This window comes from Tyto alba, unplaced genomic scaffold, assembly GCF_018691265.1.
Source record: "Tyto alba isolate M040663 unplaced genomic scaffold, T.alba_DEE_v4.0 Super-Scaffold_32, whole genome shotgun sequence".
NCBI classification, from domain to species: Eukaryota; Metazoa; Chordata; class Aves; order Strigiformes; family Tytonidae; genus Tyto; species Tyto alba.
The window spans coordinates 2,852,336-2,874,959 of NW_024881307.1; the positions used below are offsets into that span (position 1 = coordinate 2,852,336).

At 42.4% G+C, this 22,624-nt stretch overlaps 1 protein-coding gene across 1 annotated transcript in view; it reads left to right on the forward strand.

The window, feature by feature from the left end:
- Positions 1-7,804: 7,804 nt before the first annotated feature.
- BARX2 (BARX homeobox 2) overlaps positions 7,805-22,624 on the forward strand; it is a 35,284-nt gene continuing 20,464 nt past the window's right edge. The window contains exon 1 of the mRNA XM_042800650.1: positions 7,805-8,351. Within this exon, the coding sequence (XP_042656584.1) occupies positions 8,180-8,351 (172 nt within the window). The 5' untranslated portion in view covers positions 7,805-8,179. The remainder of the gene's footprint in view (positions 8,352-22,624) is intronic.

The following is a 22,624-nucleotide window of genomic DNA, read 5'->3' on the forward strand; positions in this document are numbered from 1 at the left end:
GCAGTGGCACAACCCGATTGATTGCAGATGCCTGTGGGTGCCTCAGCTGTTGTTAAGCAACCCAGAGCGCAACAGATTTGCTTCCAGAACGGCACTGATGCAGGCAGGTCATTCTTCAGGGCCAAATCTTTTAGTCCAAGGCTGCTGTGAGGGATTCAGTGTCACAAGTTTTGGCTGAGCTGGGGCTGAGGAATCCGGGTGTACTGTAGGCAGCCCGGCTGTCAGTGCAGAGTCCCCCAGACACAGTGCTCCTGAACCCTTGGAGCTGTGTGCTGGTTCCTTGCTGATTTTGAAATACTCAGCTGCAGCAACCCAGGCAACAAATCCTTCTGGGAATGGCATTGTTCTTCAACTCTGGCCATAAAATTGATTCCTGAGCTGTTTCACAGGTAGGAACTCTATGCAAATTTTGGTGGCAGGTCGAGGAAGGACACTGAGCATCATAGGTAGCCAAATTAGGCACTTTTAATAGGAGGGAGACTCTCCTCTGTTTCAAGTGTCAAACCTTGCCTTGGCTGGCTTCCATGCATACAGCAAGCCCTTTGCCTTGCTACCTCAGAAAAGTAAATCTGGCCAGGACCTCTAAAAGGGTTTTTCACTATAGCTGAGGCTTTGCTCTTTCCTTGTTTAGAAGGAATGAATCTATTTAAAGGCATGATCAGGCTCTGCTGCTTGGAAATCTCTCTGCCCTTCTCTTAGTGTTAGGCAATGAAAGTCCTAGCCTTACCTGTGAACCCTAGGGAGCGAGCAGTGCTACAGTAAATTCTGGCATGCTCTGTTATTTAGTGACTCCCAGAGCCCCTGTCTCTCCTTGTTTGTCCTTGTATTAAGTACAAGTCTGTAAATTGGTGGAGCACGGTGCCTGGGCAAGTGAAGAGCAAGACCTGGGCTTGTGTAGTGTACAGTGATAGCTGGGCTTCTGGCAAGCAATTCCCAACTCTCGGCAACCCCCTTGGAAGGGGAAGCCTGAGCGATTTGTGTAGGACACACAGCATCTAGGCTTTCTCTGGGGATGCTGGTCTTGGTTTCTTTTGAATGGCTGTGCTCAGATCCATCTGCAGGTTTGGATTTGGGGTCCTGCAGAGCCCAGAATAATGAAGGCTGTCTAGAAACCATTTGTAAAGATCAGTACCTGATGGCATCAATAAATCCCTCTGGGCTTCTTGCAGGCTGAGATAGTGGCAGATTGTCAAAATTACTTAACGTCCTGGAACACCACCCATTCCAGTATGAATAGGCTTCTTGTGTACAACTCACATGATCATGGTGTTTTTCTGGTGTCTCTATGGAGACTGGAGACATTCTTCTGGTCTATTGGTTTGGGATCTTTCTTCTTCTCTGCTTTCAGGTAAATTGTCTCGTAGGAAAAAAGAAAACAAACAGATATAATCCTTGTGAATAATGAATAAAGCATCAGTTAGAGAACACCAAAACATCCTGGCCTCTTTTATAGAAGGAGCTGGAAATATTTTGATTTTTCCTTTTTTAACACGCTACCATCCAGCTTGGCAGAGACTTAGCAAGCCTTGTGCAAAAAATAATTGGCCTTAGGCAAAGCTGGATGAAGCAGTGAGCATTTGCATGCGGATCCTCATCCAAATTAGACCGGAGTATGGATTAAAGAGTGAAGCAGTGTTAGATTTGGGAAGCCTTCCATGCCAAAAACTGGGGGAGGTTTTTAAAGACGTTCCAATCCCAAGCACTCTCATCCTCATGAGATCAGATGTTTCCCCCCTACCATTGGCTCCAGTCCGTCTAGGAAAGTGGGTTAAATGAGATTTTTGTTACCTTGGCCATAGTAAAATAGGGGTGTTGGTTTTCATTGGCATCCTGTGGGTAGGATGATGAAGATGACATGGTTATGCAGTGTGGAGTTCCTGGAGAAATGGATGCATGGGGAAAACACTATTTATGGTCCCATTAATATTTGGGATGAATACTAGGGGACCAGGCATATCTGTCTTGCCCAAACTGGACCCTCAGGTGTTGTGCTTAGGACAGTACCAGGAGGAGTTGCCTTCTGTGACATTCCCCAGGATATTTTTTCTTCTTCAGCAGTGGGCCTGTCCATGACCGGTACGATCTGCCACCGCTGCTCCACAGCAAGTCCCATCGTTGTGTTTTACGGCTCAGGATGACACAGAATGCTCCTTTGCATTCCTGGTTGCCGCTCCCAAACTCCTTAGCCCTAGTTTACAAGTCCAGATTCTAGCCTCTTTAGCTATAGCTTGAAAAAACAAATCCCCACTTGCTGAAAGATGGCATGTGTTTCTTGGCGTGAACTCAGGTGTACGTGGAATCTGTACAACACCCAGAAAATCAGAGCCACCCCATAAATATCTCTCTAAATGCCTTCCGTTCTGCCAGTGAGTCTGTCTCAGGATTCATAATGATTTATTCTATCCGGTTTGGTACGTTCTTTGGTGCCCTTCATCGTGGCAAGGCAACGCCCCCGGTGAGCTCATGGAAACCACCCCAACCACCGCTGCCAATGGCGGGATCTGGTTTGATTTTGGTAGCAACAGAGCCTAGGAAAGGAGAAGCTGCGCAGGTGGTGTGCACCCCTGCAAAAAGGTAACTGGAAAAATATCAAGACACTGTCTCACAGCCGCCAGTGCTGCTGTGGGGAAAAAAATAGGTCACAAGAGGAAAATACTGGGATTTAGATTATGCTCTCCACCGGGCAAGTGCATGATGTTGAATGAGGTCTGGCTTGTGTCCTGAGGGTTAATAGAGGGAGCCTCTGCCTCAGTTTCTCTGCATGTGGATCTGAGCGCATATCTAGATCTTCTTTCTAAGAGATTTTACCATCTGTGTGATAAGCTTTCTGGTATGTGCATTCTGAGCCTGCTATCAGCACTGATAAAAATTAGCTGTACCAGTACTTTAAAGCAGAATATTTTAAGTAATTTGGGGGCTAGCCAATGGCTTCATTCATATGATAAATACCATTATACTCTATTTCTAGATGATTCAAAGTTGGCTCTAAGCAAGGGAGATTAGGTTTAGTGCTCGTGGAAGAACAAGAAATGAAACAGAGCTGTCCCAATTGATAGTTCAGCTTTCAGTATAATTTTACTGAAGAAAGTAACTCAAGGTTTATTCTGGTCATGTCAAGGGCTGCTTTGTAGTATTTCTGCCATAAGCCCAGGTCTGTCCATTAAGAGACAAAACCTGCTAGTGAAGCCAGGGCTGGCTTGGACTGCACAAATGCTGCAGCATCACAGTTGGGTAGAGGGGAATAGGAGGAGGATCAGTCGAGCTCTGTGTGAGGTCTGTTGACACTCAAAGAGGCTGCAGACAGATTTAAAGGTGGCAGGAGAAGTAATGCAATTGTGAGGATCTGAGACAGGCTCCGTAGCTTTGGGAGCTGGAAAAAAAAAGTCCAATGAAACCGCCGGACTTGGAGCAGCCCTCTTCCACAGCCGCTTAGGCCAGGAGTAAAATTTGCTTGTAAAGATAAGCTGGAAGCAACAGCCTCCCAGAAGCCAATGGAGTGCGTGAGCATGTGCAATTGCCTCTCCGCTCTGCGATTTCGATTACATCGCACGCTTCGGTGCCCAGTGGTATCATCCTGCCATCTGCAAAGGGGCCAAGGTAAAGTTCAGAGTCGACAAACACTTCAATTTCTCTTCCATCCTACGATGAGATCCTGCTTTTACAGAGGCCTTCCAGGAGATGGGGAGAAGCCCTGCTCAGAGGTGTCTGTCTTCTCTCAAAAAGAATTTCTGTCAGGGGAACATAGAGGACTAAGGGGCTCGCTGGGTTTACCTTACATGTGCATGTGTGGGGAGATTTTATGCTCTCCCTGTTTTGTTTTGTTTTGTTTTTTTAAAAAGAGCTTCCCAGGCAATGCCATTTTCTCTGGCATCAGGCAGATACTAGAAACTTGCTTTACTTGATGTGAGATGGATGCCGAGATCTTTTACTCAAAGGGACTTTGATGCACTGAGACCTTTCATGCTGAGAGGACAAAGCCTCTGGATTCACTTGAGTGAAACGCTGGCCCAAATTGCCTCCCTGTTTCTAGCCACACATTTGATTTTTCTATTCTGGATCAGGTATCAAGCCCAATATCATGCTGAAAAAGGCATACACTTAAGATCAGAGTGTTGACGTTTAACAGGATCGGTTATGTCTGTATGGATCTGTTTTCAAAGGTGGTTGGATTTCACTTGAAAAGGGACTTTTCTAGTGATTAAACATGGTAATGTTAGGGGCTGGCAAAAGGTATCTTCGCTCTTTTGATAAAGAAAAATGAATTCAGAACAAGAATCAATGCACTTCAAGGCTTTGCCACTTTTTTTTTTTTTTTTTTTACAGAATGAGCAGAAAAAAACTAAGGGTTTTGCATTTTAAATTCTTGTTTGAATATGAAAACTAGTGAGCTGAAAACCCACCAGACAGAATTCCTCTCCTTAGACAAACAATCCCAGTGTGCTAGGCAATGTACAAATACAGAAGCAAGTAATCACAACCAGCCAACTCTTCCCTGAGCAGCACCAGGTACTTGGGTACTACTTAAATAACAAATTTAGTAATACAGCAGCAGCTTAATTCCTATGGCCTTAATCACCATCTTAGGATAATGTTTGTGCGGGGACTAAACAAGTCTACTCTCGGGTGCTTAATCATTTTCTCAAGGTGCACAGCACCAGTGGGGTTCCAGTACTGCACAAAAAGTGCCTGGTAGCACAAATTGTTTCCAAATTAAAACCAGTTGTCTCCCTAAATCCTAATTCAGAAAGTCTCCTGCCATTATCTCTTCTGATTGAACACGATTGCCCTCCTGGAGGATCTACTTTCAGTTCTCTGGTGGAGAGCTGAACTCCCTGCTCTTCATCATTAACAGCCCTTTGCTGACTGACAAGCTCAGAGCAGTGCAATTTCCCTCCTCAATTCTGATACTGGTTTCACACGCCAGAAAAATTGCTTCAGTCAGTGAACTGCAGGATCGTGTCCCTTAGATTAATTCCCCTTTCCCTCTTGGAAAAGGGCATGTGGAGAAATCCTGGCAACTTTCTGTCACGCTGCCATTTGTGGAGTGCAGGTGCTGGGCTCACACACACAAACTGCGTCAAGTCTTCTGCCCTCCAAACCTTTCCGAACATGCCTTTTGCCTTCCACCCTCCCATACGGCCCCATTTCTCAACCGCTCGAGAAACCTTAGGGAGAAGTACTTATCAGCAAGGCTGTCCTACATGGGAAGAGTACTGGGGGCTCCAACAGCTGCTCAGGGTTTGAGTCCCCTTGGCAGATGTTTGCTATTCCAGCCACTTCATTAATTTTGGAAACAAAACCCCTGATTATTCCTGACCAAAGCACCCCTTTTTGATTGACAGCCAGTGTGTGTTTCATACAACATAACTCACCGTATTGCTCCAGCCACTTCTTTTTTTTTTTTTTTTTTTTTTTTTAATTCATTAATAAAAGAAATAAAAGTTTCTAGCGACATGTCAGGGTATGCTAATCCCACTTGCCTGTTCATCTCCCTGGGCTCCGGTGGAGCTGGGGCAGAGGTGCCAGCCCCACATCCCTGGATATCCAGCCCCTCAGACGTAAGAAAGAAATGTTTAAAGACAAGCGGAGACTCTTGTCTTGCGGTCAGTTGTGCGCGAGTTAGGCGAGACGATGGTTTTCTTTCCCTCTTTGATTTCTGGGCTGGATCTACTCAGGCTCATGGAAGACTCTTTGATTTCCAGTGCTTGTATTGTACTCTCAATTTAGGAAACATGCCTCTGCTGCATCTTGTCAGGTTTTGCGAAGCCAGTAAAAGGAAAATTAATCTGGAGTGGGGGTAGGAGGGCTGTAGCTACTGCTCAGGCACCAAGGAAACACTGTGGAGCAAAATGCCGTTTGCTGCTGCTGCTTCAGGGTTTAAATCAGTAGCTTGCTCAGGACACTGCTTCCGAAATATTTTTTGCAATAATTACCAGCAAGCAGTAATTGCTTAAGTTAATGTTATTGGTAATTATTTTGTTTCCTCAAAAAAACATCTGAAAAAGAGGCAAAGAAAGTGTGCTCCGAAAATGTTTTAGGTCTGAATTAGGAAGTGAGTATTCATAAAGCTACATTCATAATGAAGTCAGCAAATCTTCAATATCTGTAGTTTGTTTAGGAATTAAAGCAACAGTTTACGTAATTTAAAGGGAGTTATATCATCAGGGGAAAAAGACCTTGAACTCCTTAGTTGTAGTTATCATTCTAGTTAAATTCCTGTTTGTAAGATCGCCTTAGTTTCACACAAGAAATTAAACCATTTCCAGCCAATTTATTTTAAATGAGAATGCCCTTCTGATGGTTCAATGAGCAAAACGCTTTATCTTTGGTTTAATATCATTTACTGTGCTGTGTTTTTTAAAACCATGTAACGAGTTTTTAAGAAAAAAGTTCAAAGGATCTATCAAAAGTATTGTATTTCCTTGTGTCTGCCTTCCAGTTTTGACAGTGTGTGGGCAATGCGAGTGACTTTTTCTGGTTTTAGGGCTGTCTAAATGGGCAAATGTATCTCTGAAGTTAAAACTAAATGATACTTGTAATTGAAAAAGAAACAGTGTTTTTATGAAAGACATTAAAGATAACTCATAGATTTTTGAGGGCTTTTAAAAATATAGATCAACAAAATAAAAGGTGCTCAAATCATTTATAAGAGTTTGAGATGGGTGTTGCCTTCTGCAAAAACAGATTGAGTTTTCTAATAGTAAAATAAGAGTTTACTGCCATTTGGATCACCAAAGCATGAAAACTAAAGGGTGGCTGATAATTTATAGATTGTACTTAAATCTCTGTATGAAGCCTGCAAGTAATTTTTTTTTTTTTTTTATGGGGGGGGGGTGGGGTGGTGGCACATCTCCACAATGAGCTTCTCTTTCCCCATTAAAAGTTTGTGGCCACGACTAGTTGCAAGCTGGCTGTGGTTTCTGGAAAACCACGCAGCAACCAGTTAATCGGGAAGACGCCCCCTGATCCACCTTCCCCTGCAAAAGGTGTCCCGGTGATTCCTGTGCTAAACCACAGTGACTCCAAACGGGGTGCAGTGTAATTTCTCAGCGGGGTTAAAGCCCCATTTGGGAGCAATCCTCCCTGCAAATCTGGGGAACGGCCGCAGAGCTGAGAAAGAAAACTCAGGGCTCAGCCTGCAAGGAAAACCAGCTTTGGCGAAGGGGGGAAACCTCAGCACCCCACACGCTGCCGGTGGGCTGCATGGGGTCTGCCAAAGGGGCTCAAAGCTCATCTTTGCAAAAATCCAGCTGAGATAAGCAGCGATCCACCCCTAAATCAGCCCGGGGACTGAGGAACGCCGCTCTGGAGAAGGCAGCGTTTGCTTCAGCGAGGCACCTATAAATAGTATTTTTTTTTCCTCCTGCTGTTCTCCAGCCCTTCATGACTGGGGAATAGGTTTGATGCCGCTCGGAGAAAGCTGTAAGGGGTTCAGGGAGAAAGCTGTAAGGGGTTCAGGGAGAAAGCTGTAAGGGTTCAGGGAGAAAGCTGTAAGGGGTTCAGGGAGAAAGCTGTAGGGGGTTCAGGGAGAAAGCTGTAGGGGGTTCAGGGAGAAAGCTGTAAGGGGTTCAGGGAGAAAGCTGTAAGGGTTCAGGGAGAAAGCTGTAAGGGGTTCAGGGAGAAAGCTGTAGGGGGTTCAGGGAGAAAGCTGTAAGGGGTTCAGGGAGAGGCGCTCTCCCACTGGCAGCCAGCATTTGCGGGATGTGCACTTTTAATTTTTTAAATTACAGGCTAGAGGAAAGGGGGGGGGGGGGGGGAGGGAGAGAGATAGAAAAAAGGAGGAGGAGGAGAAAAAAAAAAAAAGCCAGCCCCAATCTGGAACCTCTCCAGTTTTTGCACCAAAAAAAGAAAAAAAAAGAAAAAGAAACACACACACACCCCGGTATCTTAAAATAGAGAGCAGGGAGGGGAGAGGAGCGGCGGGATCCTCCCAGCGCGGCGCAGGGTAACAATGGTGCTCGGCGGGGAGCAGCGGGCGCCCTGATTGACAGCCCGGGCGTCCTAAAAAAGGCCGGGGAGAGATGCTTATCGCAGGGTTTATATAGCGGGGGAGCCCGGCGCCGCGGAGCGGGGAGGCGGCGGCAGCAGCAGCAGCCGGGGCAGCGCTCGGAGCCCATGCGCGGCCGGCCGCGGCCCGCGCAGCCCCGCGCAGCGCCGCGCAGCCCCGCGCAGGGCGGCCATGCAGTGCCCGCCGCGGCTCGGCGCGCCCAAGGCAGGCAGGCGGCGCTACAAGACCTTTATGATCGACGAGATCCTTTCCAAGGAGACCTGCGATTACTTCGAGAAACTTTCCCTCTACTCCGGCTGCCCGTCCCTCCTGGTCCGGCCCAAGCCGCTCCACTCCTGCGCCGGTAAGCCTGGGCTCTCCCGCGGGCGCGGAGCAGCCGCGGCTCCGGCTGCGCAGCCGGGGCGCGCAGGCAACCGTCGGCAAGCCAAAGCTCTTCTCCCCGCGGTGAGAGCTTCCCCCGAAGCGAAGGCGACTCCCCCAAAGCCTGCCCTGAACCCCGGTTTTCACGCCCGATCCCCAGGGTTTGCCTTCGCTCCCCCCCCGCCCTCCCTTTTTCCGGGGGAGGAGGGAGACGTTCGTTAAATCTCCACGGGTGCTTTGCTAAGCCGTGGCGGGGTTCAGCCTCGATCTTCCGCGGGGTGTTCACAAATAAATAAGCGGTGCAGCTGGTAAGGACTTAAGAGGAGCGCGGGTCCTTTAGAAAGCAGCCTTGAGCTTGTGCTCCTTGAAACCACCGGTGGTTTTTTCATTGCCATCTGTGAGACTGCAAAGGAAATAACAGAAAATTTGAAACCTGCCGTTGAGACACAGTATTTTCTACCCTAAATTCTTTCTTCCATTAAAAGGAGTTAGGCTGTTTATAACAGAGAAGATGTGAAAATACTTATAATGCGTTTGCAGATGTAGACACCGTAAATAAATACACGCAAATGGATCTCTGCTCTGGACAGATACCACTGATTTTAATGCAAAAAAAAAAAAAAAAAAAACCCAACAGGAGCAATTTGGTCTTGACCATGGCGTTGTTAAATTTCACAAACAGATTGGTGTTATGTGAGCTTTTAAAAATCCATGTTAAAAGTAAAAATATCATTCTTATAATGCATCCCAGATTTTAAAAATGAAAAAAATTCTTTTTTTCTGGTGAAGTAGGCAGTTTTCCAGATTTATATTCTCCCCATAAGGCCACGCTTCCAATGGTGACACCTAATGTCTTAAGAGAATTAGATGATGAAACTGAAACTTAAAAACACATTCTTCAAAAAAAACTATTGAAAAGTATTTGTAAAGAACTAATTCCCAGAAAAATAATATCGATTTCAAGGTAATAAAATTCTATTTTTCCTCCTACTCTATCCTGGGAAAGTTAATTTTGTGTTTGTATTAAGTTGTGTTTAAAAATCCAAGACCTGCACTTTGGCTTAGGTTTGTTGTTTTGGTGTTTTATTGCTTAGCTGAATATGAATAATAAGGAACTTTTCAGGTCTTAGTGGAGTTGTGCTAATAGAAAACTTGCTGTTCTGTTACCTAAGAGTTTGACGGGTAAAGCAAACCCTTGGTCCAAGCATAAATCTTCCTCCAACCTCAATATTTATTTTGTAAATACTAACAATTAAAGATCCAGGAGCAATTAGGAGGCTGGATCAAAATTATGGCCCATGATGACCAGCTTTTGGGAAGAAATTACATGAATAGTGTTATCCTCATTTATTTCTTCCGCTCGATTCATGCGTGACGTTCCTTGCCTTCTCTAACTAATCGCTGATATATTTTTATACAAGAAGATCTGGTTGTTAATCAAGATATTGCTGACAAGGGCATTTTTCGGAGCCGATTCTTCACTGCGGCACAGACAGTGAAATTCAGAGCTTGGCCAGAATAGGCATGAACGTCCCAAATGGTTTCAGTGTGTGGCAGCTCGCAGTTATGCAGAGAGGGCCCGATTCTGCTCACATCGGAGCCAGCGGCCTGACTTCCACCAACCTCGGTCTGCCAGGGAGAGGGAAGAGCTTTTTCTCTCTTTCTGTACAGAAGGAGGAAGCATTAGGCAAGAAAACTCCTTTTAGCTCCCAAAAGGAATATTAACCTGAATATTTAGCAACATCGAGAAGCATGTACGACTAACTCGGCATCAAAAAAATATACTTTGAATGCCCTTTAGGCTAAGGGATCCTGAGTATTTTTGATGGGTGGGGTGCTTCCCGGCAGCTGTTTTGACTTTCACCACCTCCATGGGAAAAAAAGAGAGAAATGTTCTTAATATGTAGTTTCTGTGTCAAGCGTGGCAAACATGGTCTTTGCAAGACTAATATATATTCATTAAATAATCATTAATAATCCTCAAATGATTCAGCAGTGGATTCTGAGCGATGCTAGCAAGACTCTTGTGGTTACTGTTCAATTAAAGCCTTATTTCTCTTTGTCCCTCGGATCTTTAATGAATTTGCCTTCAAGGTTGTGTTTCTAGTCCAAGCTCTGGCCTGTCCCTGTGTCAGGGTGGGTTGTGAATATCTGCTTCTAATGGAATAAGCTTTATGGAGTCGCAGTGCTTGAAGGGAACTACAGAGAAAGATTCGCTTGTGGGATTAAAACCATAAAAGAAACTGCTACAAAAGACCACATTTCCAGATTGTAAAACTTCTGAGGTTTATAGGTACAGTTAAAGTCCTATATGTATTAGATAATGGGATTTTTTTTTCCTTTGTAAAGGAGAGGAAATACTGAAGAGAAATGGACAAATACCACAAAAGTGAACTAAATGTAAAAATTTGAAAAATACCCAATACAAATCTGTTTAAAAAAAAGAAAAACAATACAAAAATCAAACAAAAGAAAACCTCAAACCACGTAGGGACTAAAGACTGCAGAAATACAGCACTATGGAATTTAATTTACTGCCTGTGCTTCCTTTGTTTCTTGAGTTAATCAGGGAGGGATCACTTAGCCTCTTTGCGGTCTAAAAAAATGAGTCTTAACCTAAACCACAGAAATTTAGCTTGCCAGTAGAGTCATAGCTGGGACTTGGGAGTATTTGAAACAGTAATGAGTAATTAGTTACTTCAGCTGAACTTCTCTTCAGCAGCATGGCTTTTTCTCGTGTCAGGAGTCAGGTTTTGTAGGCATTTTCATGGACTACAGAGTTAATAGTTCTTTCATCTTGGGTGAAGTCAGAGAAGTCTGATATGCCTTTATAATTTATTTGGAGCTGAAAGAAGTAAGATGTTCTAGTTGTGCAGCATATGTGTTTAACAACATCCTTTGCTAAGTGAAGAGAGCTGAAAAACATTGGTAACCAAATGGAAAATCTTTTTTCTTTTGGCTATGATCAAATGCTAAATATTTAAGCATGTGCAGCTGAACTGGGACAAAACAAATTTGTCAAGTAGAGGGGGTTTGGGGGTGGAAGGAGCGTTCGGGACTTTTCTAGTGCATTGTGAGGTCGAAGACTGACGTTTTTAGTTGTAAGGAGTGTTCAGGAGGTCACCAGTCTCACCGGGGAGATTCCCATTGCGAACAAGCCCCAACCAATGTTTTTCTTTGGAAAGAAGAATGCAATTCCTTGTAAAAAGGATCCATCGTTAGCTTAGAATTTGGTGTATGAACATGTATTGTGGCATTTATTGGGCCAAATAAATAAGGCAGTACTCATACTGAATCTAACAAAATGCTAGCCCAGGTTCAGAGCCATTATGTTTTAAAAAAAAGATTAAAACAGAAATATTATCAGATGGTGATTAATACCACTTTGATTTATGGCTTTTTGGATTGTGATGACTTAGTGAAAACATTATTTATTTTGTTTCATGATATTTATATTATTATTGGCTTTTCATTGTCATATCTAATTAATTTGTATAAGTAATGATTACAGTGTTAATGTACACTGTGCTTGGTTTGCCGTTGTGATTTCTGAAGGTTTCTTTTCAACTGAGTAGAGTCATGTAGAAGTCACTTTTCAAATTATCTTTATATAATTTTTCAATTTCACATTTAAAAATATTTGTAGGTGAGTCTATGTCAATTCTGGTTTGTTTCCTGGATTTTTAAAAATCTTGGTTTAGCGATCCATTCAAAATCCCATTGCCGTATCTGTAGTTCTGGGCATGATTGATAAAGAATCAAAGGACACTGTCAGTCTACCTGTTATGAGGTCAAACTGGAAATGCTTCAGATTTATCAAAGTAAACAAAATCCCTTGAAATATGAAAGCCAGGGTGGTCATGGCCAGGGTGTGGAGGGGAAGTTATGGGCTATCCCTGACGATGGTGGTATTTGTGTATTAAGAACCAACAATACTGGTCTTGCGTGCCCTTTCTAAACTATGCAAGGTGGCTGGATTAAAAAGAATTGCATTGCCTCTTTCAAGAGAGAGCTTGTAGGGTCTTCAGCTTACTTTAGCAAAGTTGATAGTACAAATTATTTATTGTCCATGCCATGTTTTCATTTCTACCAAGACCTATTCCAGAGGTCGTAAAAATTCCTTCAAATTTCAAAGTATCCTAGTGATTTATAATCAGTGCATCAGTGTAATTTATTTCCGTTCTACACCGAGGTTTTCTACTAGTGTACATATCTCAGGTAGGACTGCCCTGCTTTCTCTTTTATCTGCTACAGTCACTGTGCTAGAACAAAGCCTTGCGTGGATGTAGTTTTACAGGCACAAAGATGCCTTATATCGATATGGCCTGAGTTCTGAGAGAATTAGCTGCTTTGATATAAAAATATTTACACTAGTGTAAGGGGAGTTGTGTTAAAGGGGATTATACTGCTCTATGTATATTTCAAAGTGCCACAACCTCTGGAAGTGGACATAACCTTAATTTTTTCAACTTGTTTCCATCTTTTTGAAAGTTTGCTACTCTGTGGAACAAGTTGCCTTTAAAGAACACTCATAATTGTGATTCGCTTCCTTGACATTATTATTATTATTGAGATTTCTGGTTTGATGGTTGGGTTTTTTTCTTTGTTTGTTTTTTGAGAATGAGACATTATTTAGTATTTGGGTTTTAATGTAGGCAGGTATCTAGTATAGAATTGTTCAAAACTTGAATTCTTCTTTTCCAGTTCTTTCGTCTGTCTTCTGTTGTTTATCTTAGGAAGAAAATGGGAACTGCTTATCCCGAAGCTTTTTGAGCTGTCATTTTCCTGGTATATTTGATATTTTCTAGATTAAACTAAGCGATACCTGCAACCACTGGGGCCTGCGGGGAATAATTGCCTGTGCGATAAATTGTGAGCTTTGATATTTCTGGTCCTCAGTCAGTCTTGTCAGCCTTTTTAGGAAACCATAGTGAGAAAGTAGATTTATTGCGTCTTAAAACAGCTCAGTTTTTATGTGTGACCCCACAATGAGACTCCTTCTGATTCTCTTCAGAAAGGCCTTGATACAGGCAAGGTTTGAATTTGCTCTGGGACATTATTTAAAATTGGGGTGGAAGCCATTTCTTTTGCTCAAATACTTGCTGAACCTTTTTCCTTTAAATTGAACGGATACTGTTACGGAGTTCCTGGGGGAAAGCAGGGCACTGTGGGAAAGGAAAATGGGAATCCATGTAGTGTATATCCCAGCGTGGGGAGAAATGAGATGCCATCCGTTCAAAGCGCGTTATCTGAAACATAACAGCTGGATTAATCCCGTTAAATAAAGCTAATACAAAGCCGTGGGTATACCTTCTGCCAGGCTGACTTGAAGCCGAGCGTGCCCAGCCTCTCATCAGCCCTGCATCTTCAGCTGGGCTGGAACTGCCATCCCCGAGTACGCGGCAGATGGAGGAGCATCTTGTCTGTGGCATCCCAGTCGTTATTACAAGGCACTGGAAAGAGTTTTGGACTTGCGGTGTGTGAAGTGTAGCTCAGGACACCCAGATGTCTTAAATGTGTGCCTGTGATGGCAGGAGCTGGGACTCGATGACTCAAGAGGTCTATTGAAGACCTGTGTCCCAAAATGTATTTGTTGAAGGAAAGAGGCCAAAATGAATATTCCTTATTTATGTGGCAGCAGGGAGCGATAGGTGCCAACTTAAATTGCAAAGCTCTAAGTGTCTCTGCATGGAAAACTACATTGCTGCGATACTGTGTGGGATTTTTTTTCAGATTATTTGTGCAGACGTATGAGGAAAAAAAATCTTTTATAAACTCCTTATGTTTATTGGGTGTGGCTTACAAAGATTAGTATAATTTTTAGTATAATAAAAAGTAAGGGCAGAATGACAAAGGAAATCTGTTAATCCTGAAAAACACAAGTGTTGCTTCTGTGGGTGTCTGATCCAGTACTATAGAAGCTATCGAGTATTCTTAATAAATGCAAGATAATTCAGAGATGGCATTACTGCATACAGATCCTAGAAGAGGCAGTTACATTTGCGCTGACATCTCAGAGCGCTCCTCTGAAAACGTAGAAAAGTCAGAATTCGCTATCGGGATTGTCTCCCTGCTTCCGTAGTGTGATTTATTCAGCTGCAACCTCAGGAAAGTCTGAGTTTTCTCAAATCTCTCAGCCAAGTAACTCCCCATCCGTTTTAGCCATACATGGAAAAAGTCTTTCTGTAGCAATTGTGCTGAAAACCAGTTTATCAGCTGAGGTAAACTGAACAAACACTATAGACTTTGAAAGTGATTTCATCTGTAACTGCTGAAGATTGGGCACAAATTTAATTTTAAAGAGCATGGCATTCTTCAGGACATCTGCCTTGGTTTTTATATGTTTTGATGTCTTTAGTGTAGTTCAGAAATGGCAAAAAGTAGTGCATGAGGGATAATAATGGGCTGGGTAACAAGAACTATACTCGGAGGGGCGTCTGTGGATTTTCTCTGTCAGTTTATATCCAATATTAGAGGTGGTATTTCAGAAGCAAAGCCAGATCAGAATGTGGATTTGAAAACAAGTCTCACTTAGCAGGGAAATCTGGCTCTAAAGAAGTTTCAATGCTAGATATTTAAAAATTTGGAATCAAGACTGAATTTTGCTATCTGTGTCTCGGTACAGTTAGTAGTGTCTAAAATAAATTAATGAAAGACAAAACTATGTGGAATAAACCAGAAAATCACACCCCAGCAATTGCAATAAAACCTACTGTGGAGATTAATCAGCGATGTGGTTGTGGTTAAGCATGAATAAGCATTGTGGAGGAATGCTATAATAAGAGGTATTAATGAATGTGAGATTCCACTGGGAAAACTGACACCTATGCCTTATTTTCTAAAGCTTCATGGCTTGCACTGAGGCAGTTCAGATTCATCTACAGACTGTTTTAGGCTTAAATGCTGTAGATTTGTAAAGAGCCTGCTGACCTCAATTTGGACACTGCTCATGGCAACTGCACAGTACAGACTTAGTGCCCCAGCTCTCACATTGTTGGAATTATTATTTTTATGACTTTGTATTCATCTTGCTGCTGCAAAATGCAGGAAAAGACAGACTTGTCTAGTAGAATAAATGTCCCCCAGCATTGCTACCTTGAGCACCAGCTGAGTATGAGCAAGGGCAAGAATCTTCACTGGGGAGGTTGGGGAAAAAGAAGCGAAACTGTTTTGAGACAGCGAGTTGCATAAAGCTCCCAGTCAACTCGCCAGGCTATAGGGGAGCAGAGCAGAGCAGTAGCTAAGCAGACTTCGTTTTTTCTTTGTTTACTTGTGTTGAGTTTTACATTTATTTTCCAGTGGAAGAGTATGGTGAAGGGCAGCTCGCTGTACCATAACCTTGGTGGTGTGTTGATCAGAGCGTTGATCCACCTTCAGAAAGGATTTAATGCTGATAGGAGTGTAGTAAGCAGGTTTGGACGATGGAAAGAAATCCCTGCCTTTCTGACTTGAAGTCATCTCGGTGCCCTCAGTGCAGGCCTGTGAGGAAGGGAGATTTGCATGCAACTGCACGCGATAGACAGCAGAGCTGATCATCTGGAATTGATCTTCACATCAGGAACTGATCTCTGTAGACGTCTTGCTCAATACACTCGCCGGAGTTGTTTGAGCTGTTTCTTAATTCATTGCTGGCATTTAATGGGTTAGAGAGAGGCTCTGCTCTTGCTCACTGTTGCTCAGACCTTAATTTCTTGACTCTGATTCTATTTCTTATGCTCATTCTCTTGATACCTTGTCCAGTTAGAGGTGACTTTCTAACACTTTCCTTTTTCTGAGACATTTTGCAAAGCAAAGAAGTTACTTTCTGTATTGCAATTTTTTTTTCTTTTTCTTTTTTGATGAAAGGAAGCTACAATCGAACATTTTCAGTCAGTTCTATTTAAAAATTGCTCCAGCTGGCCTGCAGAAGCCAAGACACGAGCTTCATTTGCTAGGAAATAATAGTTCCTTGGAAAATTCAGGATCTAGTTTGTGATCTCAGCTGTATTGGTGTAAGTCAAGGCAAAGTCCTCAACAGAACAGGACCACCAGAACAAGCTAATGGGAGCAGAGCAGCAGATGTCCTAGGTACCCTTTTAGTCGGCGGGGAGCGGAGCACCGCGTCGCATCGCGCTGGGGAGGCAGACGGAGCTCTGCCTCCCGCTGCTGGGCACGGCAGCGTGCGCTCACACCGACTTACCTGGGCAAGCGTCCCCTCTCTGCGTTGCCCACGTTTCTCCCTCTGCTAAGGAAAATTTTCTGTGCCGTGGGGTGTCTGATCGCTCCCACCATGGGCTGTATGGGTGAGACGAATACGAGAGTTTCAGAGTAGCTTAGCGGCAATACATCGTGAGGTCATCTTAATATTACCGTCTAGGGAAATACTGGAGATGGATTCCTCTCCTCCAGGTTATCTATTATTCCTTGTGTTAGTAGCACTCTGGGAGGATCTAGCTGAGAGGCTTCTAGCCCTCGCTGAGCGATGTGAAGTTCCCAAAACTACATCTTAATGACATCTTGAAAAGTACAGAGACATATGGTGTTAGGACCTGGCTAACACAGTAAATACTTAATATTTTCCATTTTCCTCTTGTGCAACTTTACATTTTGACTGATTCTTGGCATCTTCTCCCTCATTTCTCTTGACCAGAACATAGCGCGGAAGAACACCAAGTTATGCTGATATTTCAGACAGGTGTTCAGGTACTCGGTGCTGAGACCCATTTAAGTAACTAAAGGGAAGGGTGAAGAACAGCCTTTCCCCAAAAAATCCTCCATCTTCCCAAACGTGGACCCCTGCACTGGTACTCAAATCTCTTCCAGCTGCAGTTAGCACATCCTGGTGTTGCAAACGAAGTTATGTACTTACTGCTTCTTTCTTTCATTTCCTCTGAACATATCCTGGCCCTCAGAGGGGACAAATCCAGTGGGGTCTGAGCGATGCTGGCAGAACATGTTCCATGAGGATGCAGAAGGTTGGGTTCTGCTCCTAGCTACCCGATGAGAATTCCTGAGGGTGGGATTGTTCAGGGGCTCAACATCAGTTAGTTGTCTCTGTAAATCTCTCTCACTGAAGCGTGCCTCACAGCAAGGCTGTCCAGCTTCTCTTCATTTAAAAACAAAACAAAACAAAACAAAAAAAAAACAAATGAAAAACAAACAAACAAAAAAAACCCCAAACAAACAAACAAAAAAAAAACCCAAACAAAACCAAAAAAACCAAACCAACCCTAATTAATTTTTTTTTTTTTTGAACTGGTCTGTGCATACCTCTTCATAGTTGGCACTTTTGAAGAACATAAATATAGGTAGTTCAGTAAGAAGAAATGACTCTCAGTGAAAACAGCAAGACATTTTCTAGACGAATATCCTGGCATACATGATGAGTGGGAAAATACAGCCTTTCCCCTCTATAAGATTTTTATAAAACTATGGTTTTGACAGTATTTATTTCCAGAATATTTGAGCTCTATCTAAAACATAAAACCTGAAAGAATGCTACCCTTGACAGCTCCCAGACAAAATTCTCTGCTTTTTAAATTTTTCTGTCAAAAAATCACACTTTTTTTTTTTTGAAGGAAGGAGAAAAACAGGTTTCCATATCACAGAAATAAAATTCCGTTTAAAAATGTGATGACAGAAAATTTGCAAATATATTTGCTCTTTTTTTTCCTGAAATTTGGAGCAACAACCTTACAATGGCCTTACACTGTGTTTGGATTTGCATATTCAGGTCTTATCCTTGAAATTCTTTAACATCTCAGTGGTTTTTATTCATGTAGTTAATTGGCTAACTTCAAGAGGACTACTCATGCAAAGAAGGATTTGAATTGGAAGCTTTTGTATTGCCCTGTGACTCAGTTAACCTTGCTACTCATTTTGTGGATTTTCTTCAAAATAAGAGAGTTTTCAATGTAGTCATCAAGTCATCTTTAAACACTTGGCTTACCTTTAGCTTTGGATATTTCTACTAATGATTATCTTGTAAGTTGCAGGGTAGTTAATGGCTAGTTTTCCTGCTGATGCAAATTTTTTTTTTTTTCTTTTTCAACTGGGATTTCACCTTACAGGGGTTGGATTTTGTCTGAATTACATTTTAATAGACATCTAATAGAACTAATGTTGAAGCAAGAACAGGTCCCTATAGCTTCGACTGTACAGTACTTATTGCCACATCAAGTTTACAGCTGCCTACGTTTGTACATTAAAAAGCAAAACACTGTTCTGTAAGCACAGAAGTATTGAAGCCTTAATAAAAGCATCTCCTTTTCTTTTACAAGACAGAGAAACACATGTGGTATGTTTGTGGTTACTTAAATAGGGTATTCTATGACAGATTAACCTCTCATCTTTGAAGAAAAATCAGCAGTGGTGCTACTTTCTTACGGAAAATATCTGTTTGCATGCTGTATGTATCACACATGTATAATTGCATAACATTAGACGTCTTTAGGAAGGCCTAGTGCTCTGGCTTGCATTTCTTCATGTGACTCAAATAGGAAAAATATGAAAAGTCCCCCTGAAATAGAAGCGAGTAATGTCGTCATTGGTACAATATAATGGTGAGAAGTCTGAAGCAAATGGGGGGGTTTTGGCCACAAAACATTTGTGTGAGTTTGTGAATACATTTTGCTTCACCCTTCTGTCTGTTTTGTTCAAAACCTCGTCTTGACAGCTTTGCTAACAGTTCATTTTGTTCCTGTGGTGACTAAATAGTGGAGGAGCTGATATTTGAAGTTTTCAGTAACAGCAGAGGACAGTGCTCAGCAGTTTGGATCTCTGCCGTCTGCTCTTGGTTATGCTCTGTCCTTAAGCAGATTTGTTTTAGGTTGCTGGATAGTAGTGAAATTCTCCACTGAGGGACAGGAAGCCATGCCAGAAGTTAGAAGGGTTGGTTTCACCTTGTTGCAATAAATTACAGAGCAATCCTAAATGATGGGAAGGAGTTTGATGAAGTGGGTGAGGAACAATTGATGGATTATTTTAGTTAAAATTATTTAGAGCCCAATCCAACTCCCACTGAAGTCAATTAAATCGCAGTTGGATCAGGGCCAAAGTGAGTCAAATTCAATTATGTCTTAACTGTAAACATTTTAAAAGACATTATTATAAGGTACTTTAGCACTTAAAATACATTAAAACAAAAGCATTTACGAAATCCCAGACTGATAGCATTTTATTTGTATAGCTCTAATGAAACCCTTTTTCTTGTGGCTGAGAGACAGAGACCTCTTAGGCTGGTGCCTAACCCCTGTGGCACCTGTCTGTTGTGAAGAGATGGCACAGCGAGTGATCCTGTAGATGTATTTCTGTCCATCAGAGACTAACTGGCTAGCAATTGCGTGAGAAGGGACAGCAAAGATCACTGAAAAGAAATTGTAGAAATCTGGGGGGGGGTTTAATCTAATTGTCTGGATTTAGAGAGCTTACTTGTGTAAGTATCAGCTCATAAACTACTGAAATTTTTGCATGAGCTATCTCAAAAGCATAATGATCATGGATATTCATCTTTGTCTCAGCTGCACGAAGTACAGCATCCAAAGTATTATTTAAAAAGAAATAACCTACATGATAAAAAGATGGATTTATAAATACGTTCAAGTTTAACAACATATGGTGGTGTTTTCAGAAAACCAGGGAGATGATCTTAAAAATTGTGATTCACAAGCCTGCTTTAAGACCATTTATGTATATTTTTATAAATTCAGGATTGAACCTTTTCATTCTGTCCTCAGAGTTTCTCTTCACCGTCCCTTTTCCAGCAGGGCGAGGGCATCTCCAGCTGTTTGGAGCGGCTCAAAGTTGGCAGGTATAGAGTTTCCTGGCTTGCGTTTGTCGGACGCTGCCTCGGGAGGTTTTAGCACCGCATCCGAAGTGCCACCTCTGAAGATCTGTCAGAAGCCTGGGACAGGGCGAGCTGTGTACACAACAGGGAGTAGCTGCTCACTGGGGTCATTCCTGTCGCTCCGAGTGAACTAAATTCGTCCCCACAGACAGATGATCTCCCAGTCAGTGCCAGGCGGTGAAAGGACTTCTGCAGGGTTTGAAATCGGTCTGGTGTGGTTTCTGGCTTTGTAAGCAGCTGTGGATAAAATGAAAGATAGGGCCTGAGCCTTGTTTTAACTAAGGGCACGACGTCGCTCTGGCTCTGGGAAAGGTTTTTTTGGTGGAGGGAGATGCTGGGTGCTTGCAGAGCAGTGAAAGGACAGAAAATGGGACGTGAGTGGAAATGAAAAAGATTGATTCGGCTACATGCACAGCTAGCACGTGAGTGTTGGCGTGTCTTTGGAGCTGTTTAGCTGGCTAAATGGACTTCATTTTTAGTCTGGCAAACTGTTTGACAAATTATTTCCTTTTCTTTTGTGCTGTCACAGTTCTCATGGTTGTTTCGCCTTTTTTTTATATCCTTTTCTGTTTTCCATGCATTTCCACTAATAGCAGGATCAATTAATAGCTTCCACTAGCATTTTCTAAAGAGCTTGCAACTATGAAATAGAAATCTTTGTCCTTCAGAGAAGGGTAAAAGTGATATCCATCCAGCTGTGTTAATCAAGAAAAAGGGATATGACCATGATAAGCATTGATATAGGACTTCTCATACTCAACGTAGGAAAAAATACTGCTGCTTTTCTTCCCCATCAGTAGACAAAGATGCTACCATGAAAGCAATGCAGACACTATAGAAGACAGCTATAGTTGACTGTCGCTCTAATGTTTGGAAAAAAGTGATTTCTGTGACCCATGCCTTATTTCTCCCTTCTTAATATTGGCACGATTAGTCAAGTTGCAACTTGTAAAAATGCGTTAAAATCAGTTGACAGCTATTTAGAAACTGAGCATTACTATTAGCTATTCACAGATACTGACTGCTTAGTACAGCCTAGGCGTGATTTGTTTGACTCACGTTAACTCACCAGTGATCTTAACTTTGGTAATACCTTTCAAAAAGCAAAGCCAGTGCTAATGTTTTTACCTGCTGATTGTATTTCTCCCTCTCTGAGTATATGCCTGCAAAATAAAAATTGTACTTTCCTATAGTAAATTAAAGGATCAAAACCCCTTTTGGACAGTGAAGGATACTGAAAACGCTTTCATTCATCACGGAGCCTTGATGGCAACTTCGGTTGAAGAAAAACATTTCCTTTAGGAGAAATACCTTGGGAAACCTCCCAATATTTCTTAGGAAGAAGAGCTGGTGCTGAATTTCTGAGTACCTCTGCAATGATTTGAAATTCTTGCTGACGATTTACCAGGACATAGCCCACTTTACCCTGAAACCAGTCATGCCTACAAGGTATTCCCTGAGTATTTCTTACGTATGAAGAAAATTATAATGGAATGGCGGCTGCTGCCTGCTGCTGCTTTGTTAATTCACTGAAAAATCCATCCAGAAGAAACTTAAAGGGTTGTTTCCAGTACCTGGCATGTAGCTTTAGTGTGGCTTAAAATGCGATTGACTCTTTTAATTTGTCTTCTCAAAACGTTTGTTTTCCCCAAAGCCAATCATGCATCATTTGCTTCCAGTAATTGATACCGACACTGAAACTGTTTGTCCAGTTGATGACAAAGTTAATTTAAGTGTTTGAAAAGTTAGTGCCTCTGGTTAAACTGGGGCCAGTTTGCACACTGTCAGAAAATTCAAATACATACCTCATCTAGTTTCTCTCCACAAGAATTTTCTTCATTCAGATGTCTTACTTTTTACAACAATCAGTAAATAGTGAGGCTTATGCATTTTAAACTAGTTTAACCCTTTGCATGCTGCAGATTAGGTCCAGATATTGCTTTTCTCAGTACCTCTTGACTTCCCCCCTGTCCCTACTTGTTACTTACTTCTTGAAGCCAATGGAAGTTTTGGGTGTGTAGAAAAAGAAAAGGAATTGCATCAGACTGCAGATATATGAACATTTTCTGCTGAGTATTCATTTAGCTGGCAGCCCGGGACATGCCGCTGTTGGGAACAAGGATAACCAAATGGAGTTTGTGATTTTGCAGAGCCCATGGAATAGCTGAGAACTTTGCAGTGGGACACTCGGTGGTTTGGCCATCTCTGCTTGGCTTTGCCCCTGACTCGCTGTATGATGTGGAGCCGGTTATATGCTCGCTACCTGCCTCATCTTTCCCATTAGTTAAAGAGTGGTTCGTTACACAGTTACGCAAAGTATTGTAAAATCCTTTGCTAAGAAATGCCAGAGAAGCAGCCCAAAGTAGCATGGTAAGTGGGGATTGCGTATGTTTAACTGTGCTCTTCATGAGGATTAATTAAATATAAATATA